This window comes from Nematolebias whitei, chromosome 8 (assembly GCF_014905685.2).
Source record: "Nematolebias whitei isolate Nwh7 chromosome 8, NemWhi1, whole genome shotgun sequence".
NCBI lineage: Eukaryota > Metazoa > Chordata > Actinopteri > Cyprinodontiformes > Rivulidae > Nematolebias > Nematolebias whitei.
The window spans coordinates 36085064-36099730 of record NC_056505.1 but is presented as its reverse complement, the minus strand read 5'-3'; the positions used below and the strand labels follow the sequence as shown (position 1 = coordinate 36099730).

The window sequence follows — 14667 nt, the reverse complement described above, 5'->3', positions numbered from 1 at the left end:
TATATATATATATATATATATATATATATATATATATATATATATAATATACATACACACACAATACTGCAAAGCAACATGTTAAGTTAATTTAGTCAAATAACTTTCTGTTTTGTTGTTGTTGTTATATCATTAAATTTATCGTTATCGCCAGAATGCTCTGAAATATCACAATATTATATTTGAGCCATATCGCCCACCAGTACCCTTAAGGTTATTATGACTTTTTTTTTAACAATTTTAATTGAATATTTGGGGGTAATATTTTTATGAGCTTTATACAGGACTTGTAAAATACTATATTCAACCAAATCATACAAATGTTAATAATTTCAACTGATGAAATAATATATTTGTCGGCTGACCATAGCACTTCATACTAATAATTCTTATAGCTGTTTTTGTAAAATAAAAATAGGAATTTTAATTGTTTTGCATGCTTTTCTCCAAACTTCAACTATTTCTCCACACTGAGGTTATTTAAAGAGTTAACAGGTAAGATTCCAGATGTTTAACCTTTTCACAGACCCTCAGTTCAGAGTATTCATACTTGTTTACAGTAGTAAAAACTATCACCATGCGAGCTGTGACCATGGAACCGTCTGTTCCATGTTCCCTTGTGACAAAGAGTTGGTTTAAACATGTTTCCATGAGCGTTTAGCACAAATAACCACAGCTAAGGATCAGTACTGAAAAGTAACCACAAGTGTTGTGTGTTGTGCAGCTGGCCCAGCCCGGTGGTGAAAGCCCGACTCAAGATGCAGCACCAGACCCCCGGCTCCCCCATCAGCGGCCTGATGGCCCCCAGCGGTCGCTTCAGTCCTGTCCGCCACGCTGCCTCACCAGACTTCAGCCCCAGCCGATACAGCCCTGCCAGTGTTAGCTACATCCAACGCCTCAGACACCTAAACGAACCACTATAACTGCCCCCCCCGAGCTGCACCAGAGCACAGAAACTCCACACCTGACAGAAATATGCACAACCATCTGGTGGATTTGTTTTTATGATGTATGGTACTATGTAGAACAGGAAGTCTCATCACATTAGGCCGTGATGTCAACTCAAGACTTTAAAAAGGAAAAAACTAAACTTCATAGTTTAAGTACTGTATGGGTGATTTACTGAAAGTGTTGGTGGCAACTGTGGAACACCAGTATGACCCAGTCATACTGGTGTTCCACACCCTGGGTCAACTGGTGGGCGACATGTGATCAAACGCCACAATTAGCTGGTCTCACACTCAAACAGGACGTGTCCTCGTTAGGAGTCCGTCGCTGAAGACCATTTCTTAAAAATACTAAAACGAGTAAAATATTGATATTTTAAATAAATATTTTTTGTATGTTGATCAGTAGCACAAAGATTAAATGTTTTTATTAATGGTGTCTAAACCAACTGCCATTTCCTGTGTTGTTCCTCAGTTTGAGAACTGCCTTAATTTTCTGAAGCGATGGACCAGTTCTGTCAAACTGGAAATATTTCCACTCGTACTTGAAAAGTATGAAAAAGAAAATCTTTCATGTTTTTATTTGGGTCTAATAATTGTATACATCTGTTTCCTGGTCATAGCAGGACGTGTACGACTTGTTTCTTTTTGCCTGAACGGCAGCCTTAATGCCATTTTCTGTTCTGGTGTCTCACTCGTCCGTCAGGATTGTTTGACTGGTTTGGGCTGAACTTAAACCAGTTCGGGATCATCTTAAATCTACAAACCACAGGTTTTTTTTAGCAAAACTTTCGATATAATCAAATAGCTACACCGTTCAGACCAATTTAATAACTTACTGCCTTATGCTTGAACAGCATTATTGAATAAATGAAAGCTGCATTGTGCTGGAAGTTGATCCGGTCTTTGTACGCTGCTTTTTTTTTTTTACATAAAAATACTTTTTACCTAATTGTTAATCCCAAAGCTTTAATTGTCAAAGCTGTACAGAACAACCTCGTGCATGTGGCAGTGATGAAACATCGAGTCAGTGTGTCCAAACCGTTGTTCGGAAACGTTCGCTGCTTCTGCGAGAGCTCACGAGTCGCGTCCAGGAAGGTAAAACGTTACGATGAATTTTCAAATTGCCACTTAAGTCTGAACGTGTTTTGAATGTATTCTGTTGTGTGAAGTTATTTTTAATGAGCACAAGCTCCTTCAGAGAAGATTGTACGTCATCCTCAAGAGATCAACTTTGCTCTCCGAATGTTTCTGAATGTGGAACTTTGCAAAAATGCACCTAAACAACTTAAAACATGCTTTATTTAAAAAAAACAAAAAAAAAAAGTACACGGTGAACTCTTGATGTGTCTAAATTGATTTTGCTTTCAACTACTCAATAAATCACTCCTACATTACTGCTGTTGTGTTTATTTGCATTTCTCTGATTTTGTGTACAAGCAAGAAAAAAGTCGAGGCGATATTTATCACAACTCCATTAAACTAATAACTCCACTCAGCTCATCGCATGAACAGCTGCTATACAAATACAGATGTTTGGCTAAAAAACCTCACTTGTGTACAAATATTAAAATTACATTCACGTGTGCAGCTGTTAATCACTCTGCTGGTGACGGCACCGACGGAACCACAACAGCACCGCACAATCTGACATGGTACTCTGTAATAAAATAAATATTTTCAAGACACTTAAGGAAAACACTGAGCCACCTGTGCTGAGCCATCAGGTCCGGGTTAGTTTGTCTGGGGGCATAAATCCTGCATCGCCCAGAGTCCTCAGGCCCACCCTGCCACTCGGGCGGATGGTGAGCCAGGTGATGCTCCCGTTATGCAAACCCATACGCAGCCAGCCCTCTGGGGGGAACTGGAGAGCCCTGAGAGAGAAGGGAACAAAGAAACGTGTCAAAGAGCAGACCTTCGATCCAGCTGAACGTTTTTTTAATAAAGTTCTCCGTTAAACATTTGAAGGATTGTTCTTGAACCTGCTTTGTAGATTTACAGGTGAAAAACATCCAGACAGTGATATGGTCAAAGAAAAAGTTAAAGGGTGATGGAACACAGCACAACATCTGGAAGGGAACTCATGTAACACACAAAAAATGAAATGCCATATTTTTCAGACTATAAGGCAAACGTAAAATCCTTTAATGTTCTCAAAAGTCAACAGTGAGCCGTCTGTATTAATTCAGGTTGTGCTTACTCACCTCGAAGTGATTTTATGTGGTGCACGGTGCTCAAAAATCTGAAATGTTTTGGTTTCGCTTCATGCGCCTTATAGTCCGAAAAATACGGTAAACTACAGCAACATAGACTGAGGTGAGAGGGTTGCGAAGCAAAGAGCATGAAGGCCAACCGAGGCCTCAGCTGAGCCGCCGCCGGCACAAACCTGCACACAAAATAACGGATGACATTGGCATGACACACGATGATCTCATAGCTGTCCTCCTTCTGCTTGGGGTCAGCCCGGTGGATGTAGCGGCGGAAAGCTGCCTCAATGCGAGCTCCATCTTCGTGGTACTGCTGGAGAACAGCAGACAGGTTGAATGTGTCCATTGTCACATGACGGGGTTCTGTTAGAACCCGTCATCCAGAACAATGTGTGTGTGTGGTGCCGCTGGACATCCAAAGGAACAATCAGAGCTTCATTCCAAAGGAAGGCCAGCTAAAATTATTCCTCTGGGGAAAAACACTGAGAACATCACTGGACAGACAACTGCTTTTCTTTTACAGCAGGTAGGAAATATTATTAAAGATTATTATTAAAGATTATTATTAAAGATTATTATCAAATATTATTAAAGATTATTATCAAATATTATTAAAGATTATTATCAAATATTATTAGATTATTAAAGATGAATTCAAAAAGCGTTCAATACAAAAACAACTGCACTTTATTTGTAACAGAAGACGTTTCGCTCCTCATCCGAGGAGCTTTCTCAATTATTAAATTATTATTAAAGATTATTATCTATTATTATTGCTCTAATAAATATTCTACATAAAACAGAACTACTCCCCACTTTCCTTGATGTAATTAGTCAGGACTATAAAGGCTAATGCTCGACACTATCTGTGAATTATTATTTCTTATGAAAACATGACCCAAAAATCAACCTGTTAGTAGGAATCTCAATCTGTGGCCTAAAGTACAAAAAACTGTAGATTGTTGAGAAAAAGTTCATACAAAAGTGGAAAAAACTACAATAAAAAAATCCATCAATGTTCATCTGGACAGTTCCTTTTTTTTGTTGAGACGTTTCACCCTCCATCCGAAGGGCTTCATCAGTCTGAGGAGTCGCATACAAACTGATTATTGAGCATGAACTTTGACGTCTTGAACCACTTTGGCTGTGGTTGCCTGGGAGGAGTCGACGGGGAGAGGACGGCCCCCACAAACCGTCTCATCACCAGTAACCTGGTCGATCCACTTTAAGAGTGGGCTGCTTAGTGGGGAAAAGTTTGCGACTCCTCAGACTGATGAAGCCCTTTGGATGGAGGGTGAAATGTCTCAACAAAAAAACCTGTCCAGATGACCTGACTGAACACTGTTGGATTTATTACCTGGATTATTGAACATGAACTTTGATACAATAAAAAAAAAGATTATCCGCCAGACCTTTGAGCGCAGGTCAGCCATTTTGGAAATAACTCGCATGACCTCTGCCGGTCAGCGTGCTGATGTCTGAACAGAAACTGGTTGAGTTTGGAGATGTAAAGCCTAAAGGTAGTTCCTCACTGGGTTGTGACTGTTGGACACCAGTTGGTGACTTCAAACTGCAACATTAGAAAAAATGAAGCTAATTTTCATTTGCAGTCTCACTGAATTCTGCTCGTGACCCAGTGATCGTTGAGCTCTGGGTCTGTGTTTTGTTTATTTTTGTGATCACAGCTTGAAGAATTATATTCCAGGCTGTGCACATTATTGCAGCGTCCACCATGTCTTGCAGCTAACCCCCTTAGGAAGCTGCCTCCATGTTTACAATTCAACGCACTGGAATAAACGAATGTAAGCAGATGTGGACCAGTTTCAACTTCTTCCATCTCTACCATTCTTTTGGACACCTGGACATTCCGGCTGTGGTCTCAGATGTTTCCTGTCAGAGGAGAGTTTCTGTGGACGTGTTGAAGTACAGCTCTAAGAAAATTAAAGAAACTAAATTTAAAATGGGTTCAAGACACAAAGCCCTCAACAACCTAGCTCCATCTTATATTACAGATCTTATTGTTCCATATTTTCCTAACAGAGCACTTTGCTCTCAGACTGCAGGTTTCCTTGTGGTTCATAGAGTTTCCAAAAGCAGAATGGGAGGAAGATCTTTCAGTTATCAGGCTCCTCTCTTGTGGAACAACTTCCAGTTTCTGTCCATGAGACTGACACATTGTCCAGTTTGAAGACTGGGATTAAGACTTTCCTTTTTGATAAATCCTATAGTTAGGGTTGGCTGTTATGCTGCTATATACTTAGACTACTAGAGGACAAATTGACCTCATTTCCTTAAATGAATTGATAAAATTGAATAGTTTTCATTTGATATTATTCCTATCTTAACATGTGATTCTTGACCTGCCATTGTGTATCTGTTCTTCTCAAACCCAGCCGGTCGAAGCAGATGACCGCTGGTTCTGCTAAAGGTTTCTTCCTCATGAGGGAGTTTTTCCTGTCCACTGTCGCCTTCACACTTGCTCAAAATCAGAGTCTGTGATGAAGTTAGACTCAAAGCTGCTCCTCAGATAAATAATGTTAAATTATTATTTTTATATATGAATGTTTCTGTTCAGTGCCCTGAGACGACTTCTGATGCAACTTGGTGATAGATAAATAAACTGAATTGACAAGAACTCCATTTTGAGAGAAAATTGGTTGCACAAAAATTCAAGCAGCTTGATTCCCTGCAAACATTTTGAGAACCCTCGTGAATGCAGTTCTCCAAACAGTCACCAACCCAGTGGGATTCTTTCCTGAACAAGCATTTGGGGTGACTGCAACACAGAGGCAGCTGGAGGTGGAACCTGTGGGCTGTCGGGCAGAGTGGACGTAGCTTCTCTCACCACAGCTTCAGGTTTCCAGTGAGTGACGGGTGGGACCGGTTCTATAGGTGCACCCTCCCTGAGCATGTCACAGCTCACGAGCTCCAACCCTGCAACCCAGTGACATTTGGAGAAAAAAGCACGTCAAGTTGTTTTATTTTTGATTTGATGAGCAGAGCTTTAACTCTTCGTTACCTGGCAGGTGTTTGCTGATAATCTGTGCCGTTTCAGTGGCCCTGGCCATGCTGGAGTGGATCAGAACATCATACTTCAACCCCATAGCTGCCAACCTCCGACCTGTCAACTCCGCCTGCTCACGACCTGAGAACCAGTCCACGTGACAAACGGATTAATCAGGAACTCGAAGCGTTCGGCTGAATGTTTGTGTAAAACGAACCTAATGGTGTGAGGATCCTCTCCCTGTCGCTGCTTCCACTCAGGTTATACTGGGAGTGTCGGATGAGGAGGATGTGGCGCGTGGCTTTGGGTTTGCCGTTGTCCTGCTCAGAGCTGGGGTCTTCAGCCACGCTGTCCTTCTTCTTCCCATTGGACAGGACAGACGGGTCTCTCCTGGACAGACAGACAGACAGACAGACAGACAGACAGAGGTGAATCTGACATTAGAGGCGGCTTAACTTGAGAACGAGAACTGGGTTAACCCAACGAGTCACTTAGAAGAAAATCTTATAATTTAGTTGGACAAATCCCTCCTCCCAACCGGATGTTGCACAGTGGTTGTTTAACAGACAGCATTAGCTTAAATTAACTAACCTGAATAACTAAACTTGCCTACTTTCATGTCAGAGGATAATAAACTGGGCACAGCTTGAGCTCTGCTCGTGCACAGATGGAAGAAACCAACTCTCCTGAACTGGAACATACTTGTCCCAGTTGAAGTCCCAGGAGGGTCCATTCGGAGCCGGCGTGTTCCGGGCAGATGTCCAAGCCGGCTGAGCAGCTTGGACCACGGTCAGTCTGGACCACCGACCGGCCGCCTCTCCCCGGCTCTCCCCGAAGTAGCCTCGAGACTCGGCTACAGCTGCCGCGAACACCAGGACGGCCGAGCCTCCGGTGAAACCACAGATCAGCTTGAAAGTTTTCCTGTAGGACATCCTGCGAGGCGCCGGGGAGTTCACTTCTGCTAGCTACTTAGCCGAGCTTAGCGAAAGCTGTGTTCCCGGAAAGGTTCTCCTTCCTGTTTCTACAACGACGTCCAGCTGTCAATGTTAACTCCAGCGATATGAACTAAGACAAGAGAAAAGTGCTGATTGCACAATTAAGTCACGAGCGGTGATGTTTAGATGGATATAGTGGTGGACTCTTGAACTGAAACATGCGCCGAGCAGAGGACTTACTTCCGGCTTCAGGAGTCACGTGATTGATGACGCATTACGCATAGATTTACTCAGATTTTTCCCATCCATCCATCCATCCATCCATCCATTATCTTTACCCGCTTCTTCCATTTTGGGTCACGGGGGTCACGGGTGCCCATGTTCAGCAATCACTGTGTGAGGGGCGGGGTACACCCTGGACAGGTCTCCAGTCCATCACAGGGACACATAGAGACAAATGAGACAAACAACCATTCACTCTCTCACTCACTCCTAGGGACAATTTAGAGTTACCAATCAGCCTAACATGCATGTTTTTGGTCTGTGGGAGGAAACTGGAGTACCCAGAGAAAACCCACGTGTGGACAGAGAGAACATACAGGCTCCACCCAGAAGGGCCCCCGGGACTGGGATTTGAACCAGGGACCTGCTTGCTGAGAGGCAGCGGCTCTGCCAGTTACGCCACCGTGCTGCTGCGCTATTATTTTATATATGTTATTATATATATTATTATATATTATATTAAATGTTTTAAGTACAGTCAAAGAAAGAAGAATGTCAAATATCTTTCAATTCTATGGTTTTAGACATCATGATGTAAAAAAGGATCTCTGCCAGGCTCTAACATTTTGTAAATTTAACTTCATATTTACAAAAGCACACAACAAATTTAACTATATTTCAGATCGGAGGCAATGTGTTCAACATAATGGTATTTCCACCTTGCGTTAATACTTTGTAGCGCCGCCTTTTGCTGCAGTTCCAGCTGCAAGTCTCTTGGGGTTTGTCTCTATCAGTTTTACACATGGAGACACTGAAATTCTGCCCATTCTTCTTTGCAAAACATCTCGAGCTCAGTGAGGTTGGATGGAGAGCGTTTGTGAACAGCAGTCTTCAGCTCTTTCCACAGATTCTCGATTGGATTCAGGTCTGGACTTTGACTTGGCCATTCCAACACCTGGATACGTTTATTTGTGAACCATTCCATTGTAGATGTGTCTTTATGTTTTGGATCATTGTCTTGTTGGAAGATAAATCTCCGTCCCAGTCTCAGGTCTCTTGCAGACTCAAACAGGTTTTCTTCCAGAATGGTCCTGTATTTGGCTCCATCCATCTTCCCATCAATTCTGACCATCTTCTCTGTCCCTGCTGACGAAAAGCAGGCCCAAACCATGATGCTGCCACCACCATGTTTGACAGTGGGGATGGTGTGTTCAGGGTGATGAGCTGTGTTGCTTTTACACCAAACATATCATTTTGCATTGTGGCCAAACAGTTTGATTCTGGTTTCATGTGACCAGAGCACCTTCTTCCACATGTTTGGTGTCTCCCAGGTGCTTGTGACAAACTTTAAACAACACTTTTTATGGATATCTTTGAGAAATGGCTTTCTTCTTGCCACTCTTCCATAAAGGCCAGATTTGTGCAGTGTACGACTGATTGTTGTCCTATGGACAGACTCTCCCACCTCAGCTGTAGATCTCTGCAGTTAATCCAGAGAGATTATGGGCCTCTTGGCTGCATCTCTGATCAGTCTTCTCCTTGTTCCAGATGAAAGTTTAGAGGGACGGCCGGGTCTTGGTAGATTTGCAGTGGTCTGATACTCCTTCCATTTCAATATGAATGCTTGCACAGTGCTCCTTGGGATGTTTAAAGCTTGGGAAATCTTTTTGTATCCAAATCCGGCTTTAAACTTCTCCACAACAGTATCTCGGACCTGCCTGGTGTGTTCCTTGGTCTTCATGATGCTCTCTGCACTTTGAACAGAACCCTGAGACTATCACAGAGCAGGTGCATTTATACAGAGACTTGATTACACACAGGTGGATTCTATTTATCATCATCAGTCATTTGGGACAACATTGGATCATTCATAGATCCTCACTGAACTTCTGGAGTGAGTTTGCTGCACTGAAAGTAAAGGGGCCCAATAATATTGCACGCCCCACTTTTCAGTTTTTTATTTGTTAAAAAAGTTTGACACATCCAATAAATTTCATTCCACTTCATGATTGTGTCCCACTTGTTGTTGATTCTTCACAAAAAATTAAAATTTTATATCTTTATGTTTGAAGCCTGAAATGTGGCAAAAGGTTGAAAAGTTCAAGGAGGCCGAATACTTTCACAAGGCACTGTATTTAACAGTTAACAATGGTGTACCACAAGGCTCAGTCTTAGGATCCACCCTCTTTACAATCTACATAGGTAATGTAGGTCAGAGCATCCCTGATGCATCCATACATTTCTACGCTGATGACACAGTTGTTTACTGTTGAGCTAAAACAGTTGCTAAGGTTTTCCAGCTTTTGCAATTCGCTTTCGACATTATCCAGTCCAATTTTTTCCGTCTCAAACTTGTCCTAAACGCCGACAAAAACCAAAGGGATGTTGTTTTCAAACAGGAAGTCGGTCCCAGCAGTTCTTCCTGTGATTTTATCCTTTAATGGTGTCCCTATTGAATTTGTCGATTCCTACAAATATCTGGGTATCTTGGTCAACTCACGTCTCTCTTTTGAGCTTCACGTGAAAAACTTGGTAAAGAAACTGAAAGTTAAACTGGGTTTCTTTTTCAGAAACAGATCCTGTCTAACTCTGAACGCTAGGAAACACCTTGTATCTGTGACTTTCCTTCCCTCCATTGATTACGGTGACATTATTTACATGAACGCTCCTACAAGAACCCTGCAGATGTTGGATGCTGTCTATCATGGTGCACTAAGATTCATAACTGGCTGTGATTATCGTACCCACCACTGCACCCTGTATTCACTGGTTAACTGGTCACCATTAACTTCACGCAGACTCTCTCACTGGTACATTTTCATCTTTAAATCACTTCTTGGTCTGCTGCCTTCATACATCTCCTCCTACATGTCTCTGCGTGAGTGCAGCTACAGCGTGCGCTCTCAGGACATAATTAACTGCAGTGTTCCCTCAGGTCCTTCTCCTACTCTGCTCCTATTTCCTGGAATATCTTGCAAAAAGATCTGAAGCTCTTGACCTTGACCTCTACGTGGCTTTAAAAATCTGTTAAGTTTCTGTCAAAAAACAATGCAGACATGCTCCTGTTTTTAGTTTTCTACACCGCCTTACAACCTAGCTGCTTTTTCGCTACGTTTCTTTCACCTTTTAATGATCATTTTGTTTTAAATTGTAAAAAAATAAAATCATAATTTGTTTGAATCATTTGTGAATGTCTATTGTTGTCGTTGTTATCCACTGTTGTCATCACTCTTTGTTAAAATCCAGGTCTCTCTTGTGAGTCCTCGTGGCTCAGTGGGACTAACTGGTATAAATAAAGGTTGAATGAATGAATGGAAATGTATTTAAAAAAAAAAAAGCTTAAATGAAAAATATGTGAGGGGGAAAACTAAAACAGCCTTGTTGCATTCATAAGATTTAAAATGAATGAGCAGGCAGGAGCAGGGAAAGAGCTGTCACCCTTCCATGAGAAGGTTGCCGGATCTAATCCTGACCTGGCCCCTTTCTGGAAGGAACTTGCATGTTCTCCTCACACAGGCATGCGTTTTCTCAGACAAAAACATGCATAAATTGTCTCTGGGTGTGAGTGTGAATGGTAGTTTGTCTCTATGTGTCCCTGTGATGGACTGGAGACCTGTCCAGGGTGTCCCATGCCTCAAGCACTGTGACTGCTGGACATGGACACCAGTGACCCAAAAAGGAAAAAGCTGGTAAAGATAATGGATGGATGGATGGATGGATGGATTGATTGATTATCATAAGTGTGATCATTTCTATAAAATCTGGGATGTTGTCAGTTTGCTGCTCTGGAGTGTACAGGCATGTTAACACAATGTTAAAATGGAAAGTCATCAACAATGACCTTAGAGAAGCTATTGTTGCCGCCCATCAATCTGTGAAATGGTAAAATGTCTTTTTCAAACAGGTGCAAGTCCATCAGTCCACAGAAAGATTATTCAGAGAGAGCTCCATCACAGAATCTACAGGCCTCCGTTAGCAGGTTAAAGGTCACGACAGGACCGTTTGAAAAAGACAGAACAACATAAAGCTTGTTCAGAAGGGTTGCAGGAGAAAGACATATAGCTTAAAAAACATGGCAGCACAAGTTAAGTTTGTAAAGTTGAATCTGAATAAAACACAGACATAACAATGACCTTTAGACAGATGAGACCAAAGAAGTTATTCTTACCCATAATGCACTGCGTCATGTTTGATAAAAACAACCTCACCACCTCAGCTGTTAAGTCAAATGTGGTAGAGGGGTGGGTGTTTTGTTTTCTTGTAAATGTTCTTGTTGTTTTTTACTGTTTTCTCTGTCTTTTTCATGTCAAGGACTTTGTAATATTTGTATATAAAATATTTGGGTTTTATCTTAATTAATTTCTGCATAAAAATATTTTAACTTTCTTATTTTTTCACCAAGTAAAGAGTGTTTCATTATAAAACACTCATACCATTTGAATCTAATAAAATTAAGCTGAACGACAAGAAAAAAAACATTACATTTAATTGTGTTGCTAAGGTTTATTGGTGTATTTCAAACAGGTCTGAGTCTCGTCTGCAGTGCAGAACAAAACACAAAGCTGTTTAATCCTCTTTTTTTGTTTAAGTGTCTTATTGTATATCATCAGTACCATCACTATCATACAAGGTACATAATAAAGTACATAAAACATCACACACAAAAATCTCAGCAGTATAAAATAAACAGCAACAGTTGTTTATTATTAAAATTATAATTTTGTTCAGTCCTTTTTTTTAGGTGCACACAATTACCTTTTTTTTACAATATTTTTATTGTTCCAGTTCCTTGAACAGCAAAATTAACACAATTTATGCACATAGGTATAATAAACAACAAACTATTTTGCAATCTCAACCTTTTTAAATCGTTTAAATCAAAGACCCAGCTTGTCTGCCAATAAATACCACGGTGGCCTGTTACAGAGCCCTATAAAGAGAGAGTTGCGACACTCTTTGAACTCGCCGATACGATATTTCTATGGGAGTCTATGGGAGTGTCGCAACTCTCTCTTTACAGGGCTCTGGCCTGTTCGAATCAAAGATTTTTATTTCGCAATTTCTGCCAAACAGATTTTGACCACAAGAGGGCGCCAATTTCCACGTTAGCTGTTGCAAGTCAAGTAGAAATATCTGCAGAAAAATTCGGAAGGCGTGTCGGGAAGACAACATCTGATTAGACGATAAAACAATGGGCGTATCTGAAGGGTCACACATGATTGGACGATATAAAAACCATCCGGGGCCACATCTGATTGGACGATAACTTACCTAAAGCGCCAGTAAATACAGTTAGCCAATCAGTTTTGTCCTTTACAAACGCCTATTCTCCAGAAACGCCCATTTTTGGTCTGCAGATAACCCCTTCTTTATTGGAAAGAAACGAGCCAACTCTGAGAGGTCCAGGAAGATGAAATCATGTTTATCATGTTTATCATGTTTATCATGTTTATCATGTTTCAGTGGGAACAAACGCACAAACTTCTGCCACTCTATTTTCTATGTAAATTTTCTGAAGGAAAGTCTCATATCTTCCCTGACATTACATTTTAAAAGTTTCCTGAGTGGCAGGCCATTAATGAAACCACTTCTTTCTTTTTACAGTTTCAATAATACCATTTTCTCCTTACCACATATATTTTTATTAACATAATTTAAACTTAATTTATCTAAAATAGAATTCTAACTCCCACTGAAAATTCATGGGTTTCACAAATTATACCGTAGTAGAAAAATGCAACTTTAAGATCTCTAAAAATCATTTCAAAGTATGGATGTACATTTTAATATTTAACGATCAGATAGGATGTTTTGCATATATTCATAATTTAGTTCTCCTTAATCAATATGACTGTGTCAGAGGGTCAGATAGACACCTTTCTTGTTTACAGTCGGTTCACATATCAGACTTTATTCTTCTGAGGACCATTTCCTTCACTTCATTCAAGTGTGATGAGCTTTGAGCTCTAAAAGTACACAAGTACATTTTTCCTATCTACAATAAATACCCATATTATCTAAAATATGTTGATTTTACTACAATAAACTTGTGTTTTAGATATCTACACTTAAATGTAGATATCTAAAATATTGCACAGATTAAAAAGGTTGAGGTTGCAAAAAAGGGTTTGTCATTTATTATACCCATGTGCATAAGAACTTTCATTTTACCTGTTTTATTTTAACATGGCACATTTTAATTTTGGTATAGCTTAAATATTCAGAACACCTTATAGATTTGTATAATTATGTTGCACCTATAGGAGAGTAATCACCAATGCTCAATTACTTGTTATCTAATCAAATATGAATAATAAATATCTCTAATGACATTTTTACCACTTAAATTTAAAGTTGATACATTGCCCAAATAAAGATACAAACTTTTTTTTATGTATTTCCAATTTGTATTTTTCCATCAATGTTCAGTCGGGTCATCTGGACAGTTTTTTGTTGTTGTTGAGAAACGTTTCGCCATCCATCCGAAGGACTTCATCAGTCTGAGAAGTCACAAACAAACTGTTTTCCCTACTAAGCAGTACACTCCTACAGTGGGCAACCATTGATGGTGATGAGATGATTTCTGGGGCTGTCCTCTCCCCCGTCGACTCCTCTCTAAAAATAATACAGAATTTCTATGTTTGTGCTGTACACATAAAGTTTAATTTGAGTGACTTTGGACTAAGTATAATTACTTCATGATTTTATTTGGTTTGAAGTTGGCTTGCCATAATTTCTGCCAGTTTCCTTTGTATTTGTGGAGGGACTGGGTGGATGGATGTACACTGGTACATAAAAACTTTGCTGAATTTAAAAGTGGAAGTTGGTATTTTATTTTAAAAAAGTCTTCTGTTTGGTTTTTCCGTGTGTCTGCACTTAAAAAAGAGCAAAAAAAACTCAAATTCACATAATTCTGGATGAAGTTTGGCACCACAGCTAAATTTGCACCTATTCAGACCAGAATATCCCATTTAAGAGATTTTTAAAATCTGAGCTACGTTTAGATGTTAAAACATACTGAGAGTGGATAAACTAACAAAAATAAATAAGTAAATGAAAAAATAAAAAGTGGGGACATGAATACTTCCGGGTTTTTAAGCGAAGCTCCACCTTTTCTAGCGGTTCTGTGACGTCAGCAGTGGGCTGGACGCTGGGGGCGGGACTTCCAGGCTTCAGGGAGCTCGGTGTGGCTCGCGCTCACTGACGGTTGGAGCTCTGCGGCTGCAGCGACGGCAGAGGCGGCGGCTCGTTCCTTCATGGCCACAGACTGAGAGGACAGCTCACCGGACGTCTCTTTTTCTTACATGCGTCTACAACCGGAATAAACAAGTGAGGAATGTGGAAAATACAGA

At 40.5% G+C, this 14667-nt stretch overlaps 2 protein-coding genes across 3 annotated transcripts in view; one reads left to right on the top strand and one right to left on the bottom strand.

Moving 5' to 3' along the window:
- Nucleotides 1–1014, top strand: part of ankle2 (ankyrin repeat and LEM domain containing 2) — a 23607-nt gene extending 22593 nt beyond the window's left edge. The window contains exon 13 of the mRNA XM_037681246.1: nt 725–1014. Coding sequence (XP_037537174.1) covers nt 725–923 — 199 coding nt within the window. The 3' untranslated portion in view covers nt 924–1014. The remainder of the gene's footprint in view (nt 1–724) is intronic.
- An 850-nt stretch (nt 1015–1864) lies between these two features.
- pgam5 (PGAM family member 5, serine/threonine protein phosphatase, mitochondrial) lies at nt 1865–7348 on the bottom strand. Of its 2 annotated transcripts, none has more exons than XM_037681244.1 (6): nt 6861–7348; nt 6376–6548; nt 6174–6299; nt 6000–6088; nt 3334–3467; nt 1865–2821 (listed from the first exon to the last, which is right to left on the bottom strand). In XM_037681244.1, exons 1-6 carry the CDS (start codon nt 7088–7090, stop codon nt 2671–2673), a joined length of 903 nt encoding a protein of 300 aa, XP_037537172.1. In that variant the 5' UTR covers nt 7091–7348; the 3' UTR covers nt 1865–2670. The 2 variants fall into 2 exon arrangements, with proteins under 2 accessions (XP_037537172.1, XP_037537173.1); XM_037681245.1 differs by having other exon boundaries at nt 3334–3464.
- Between the last annotated feature and the right edge of the window lie 7319 nt (nt 7349–14667).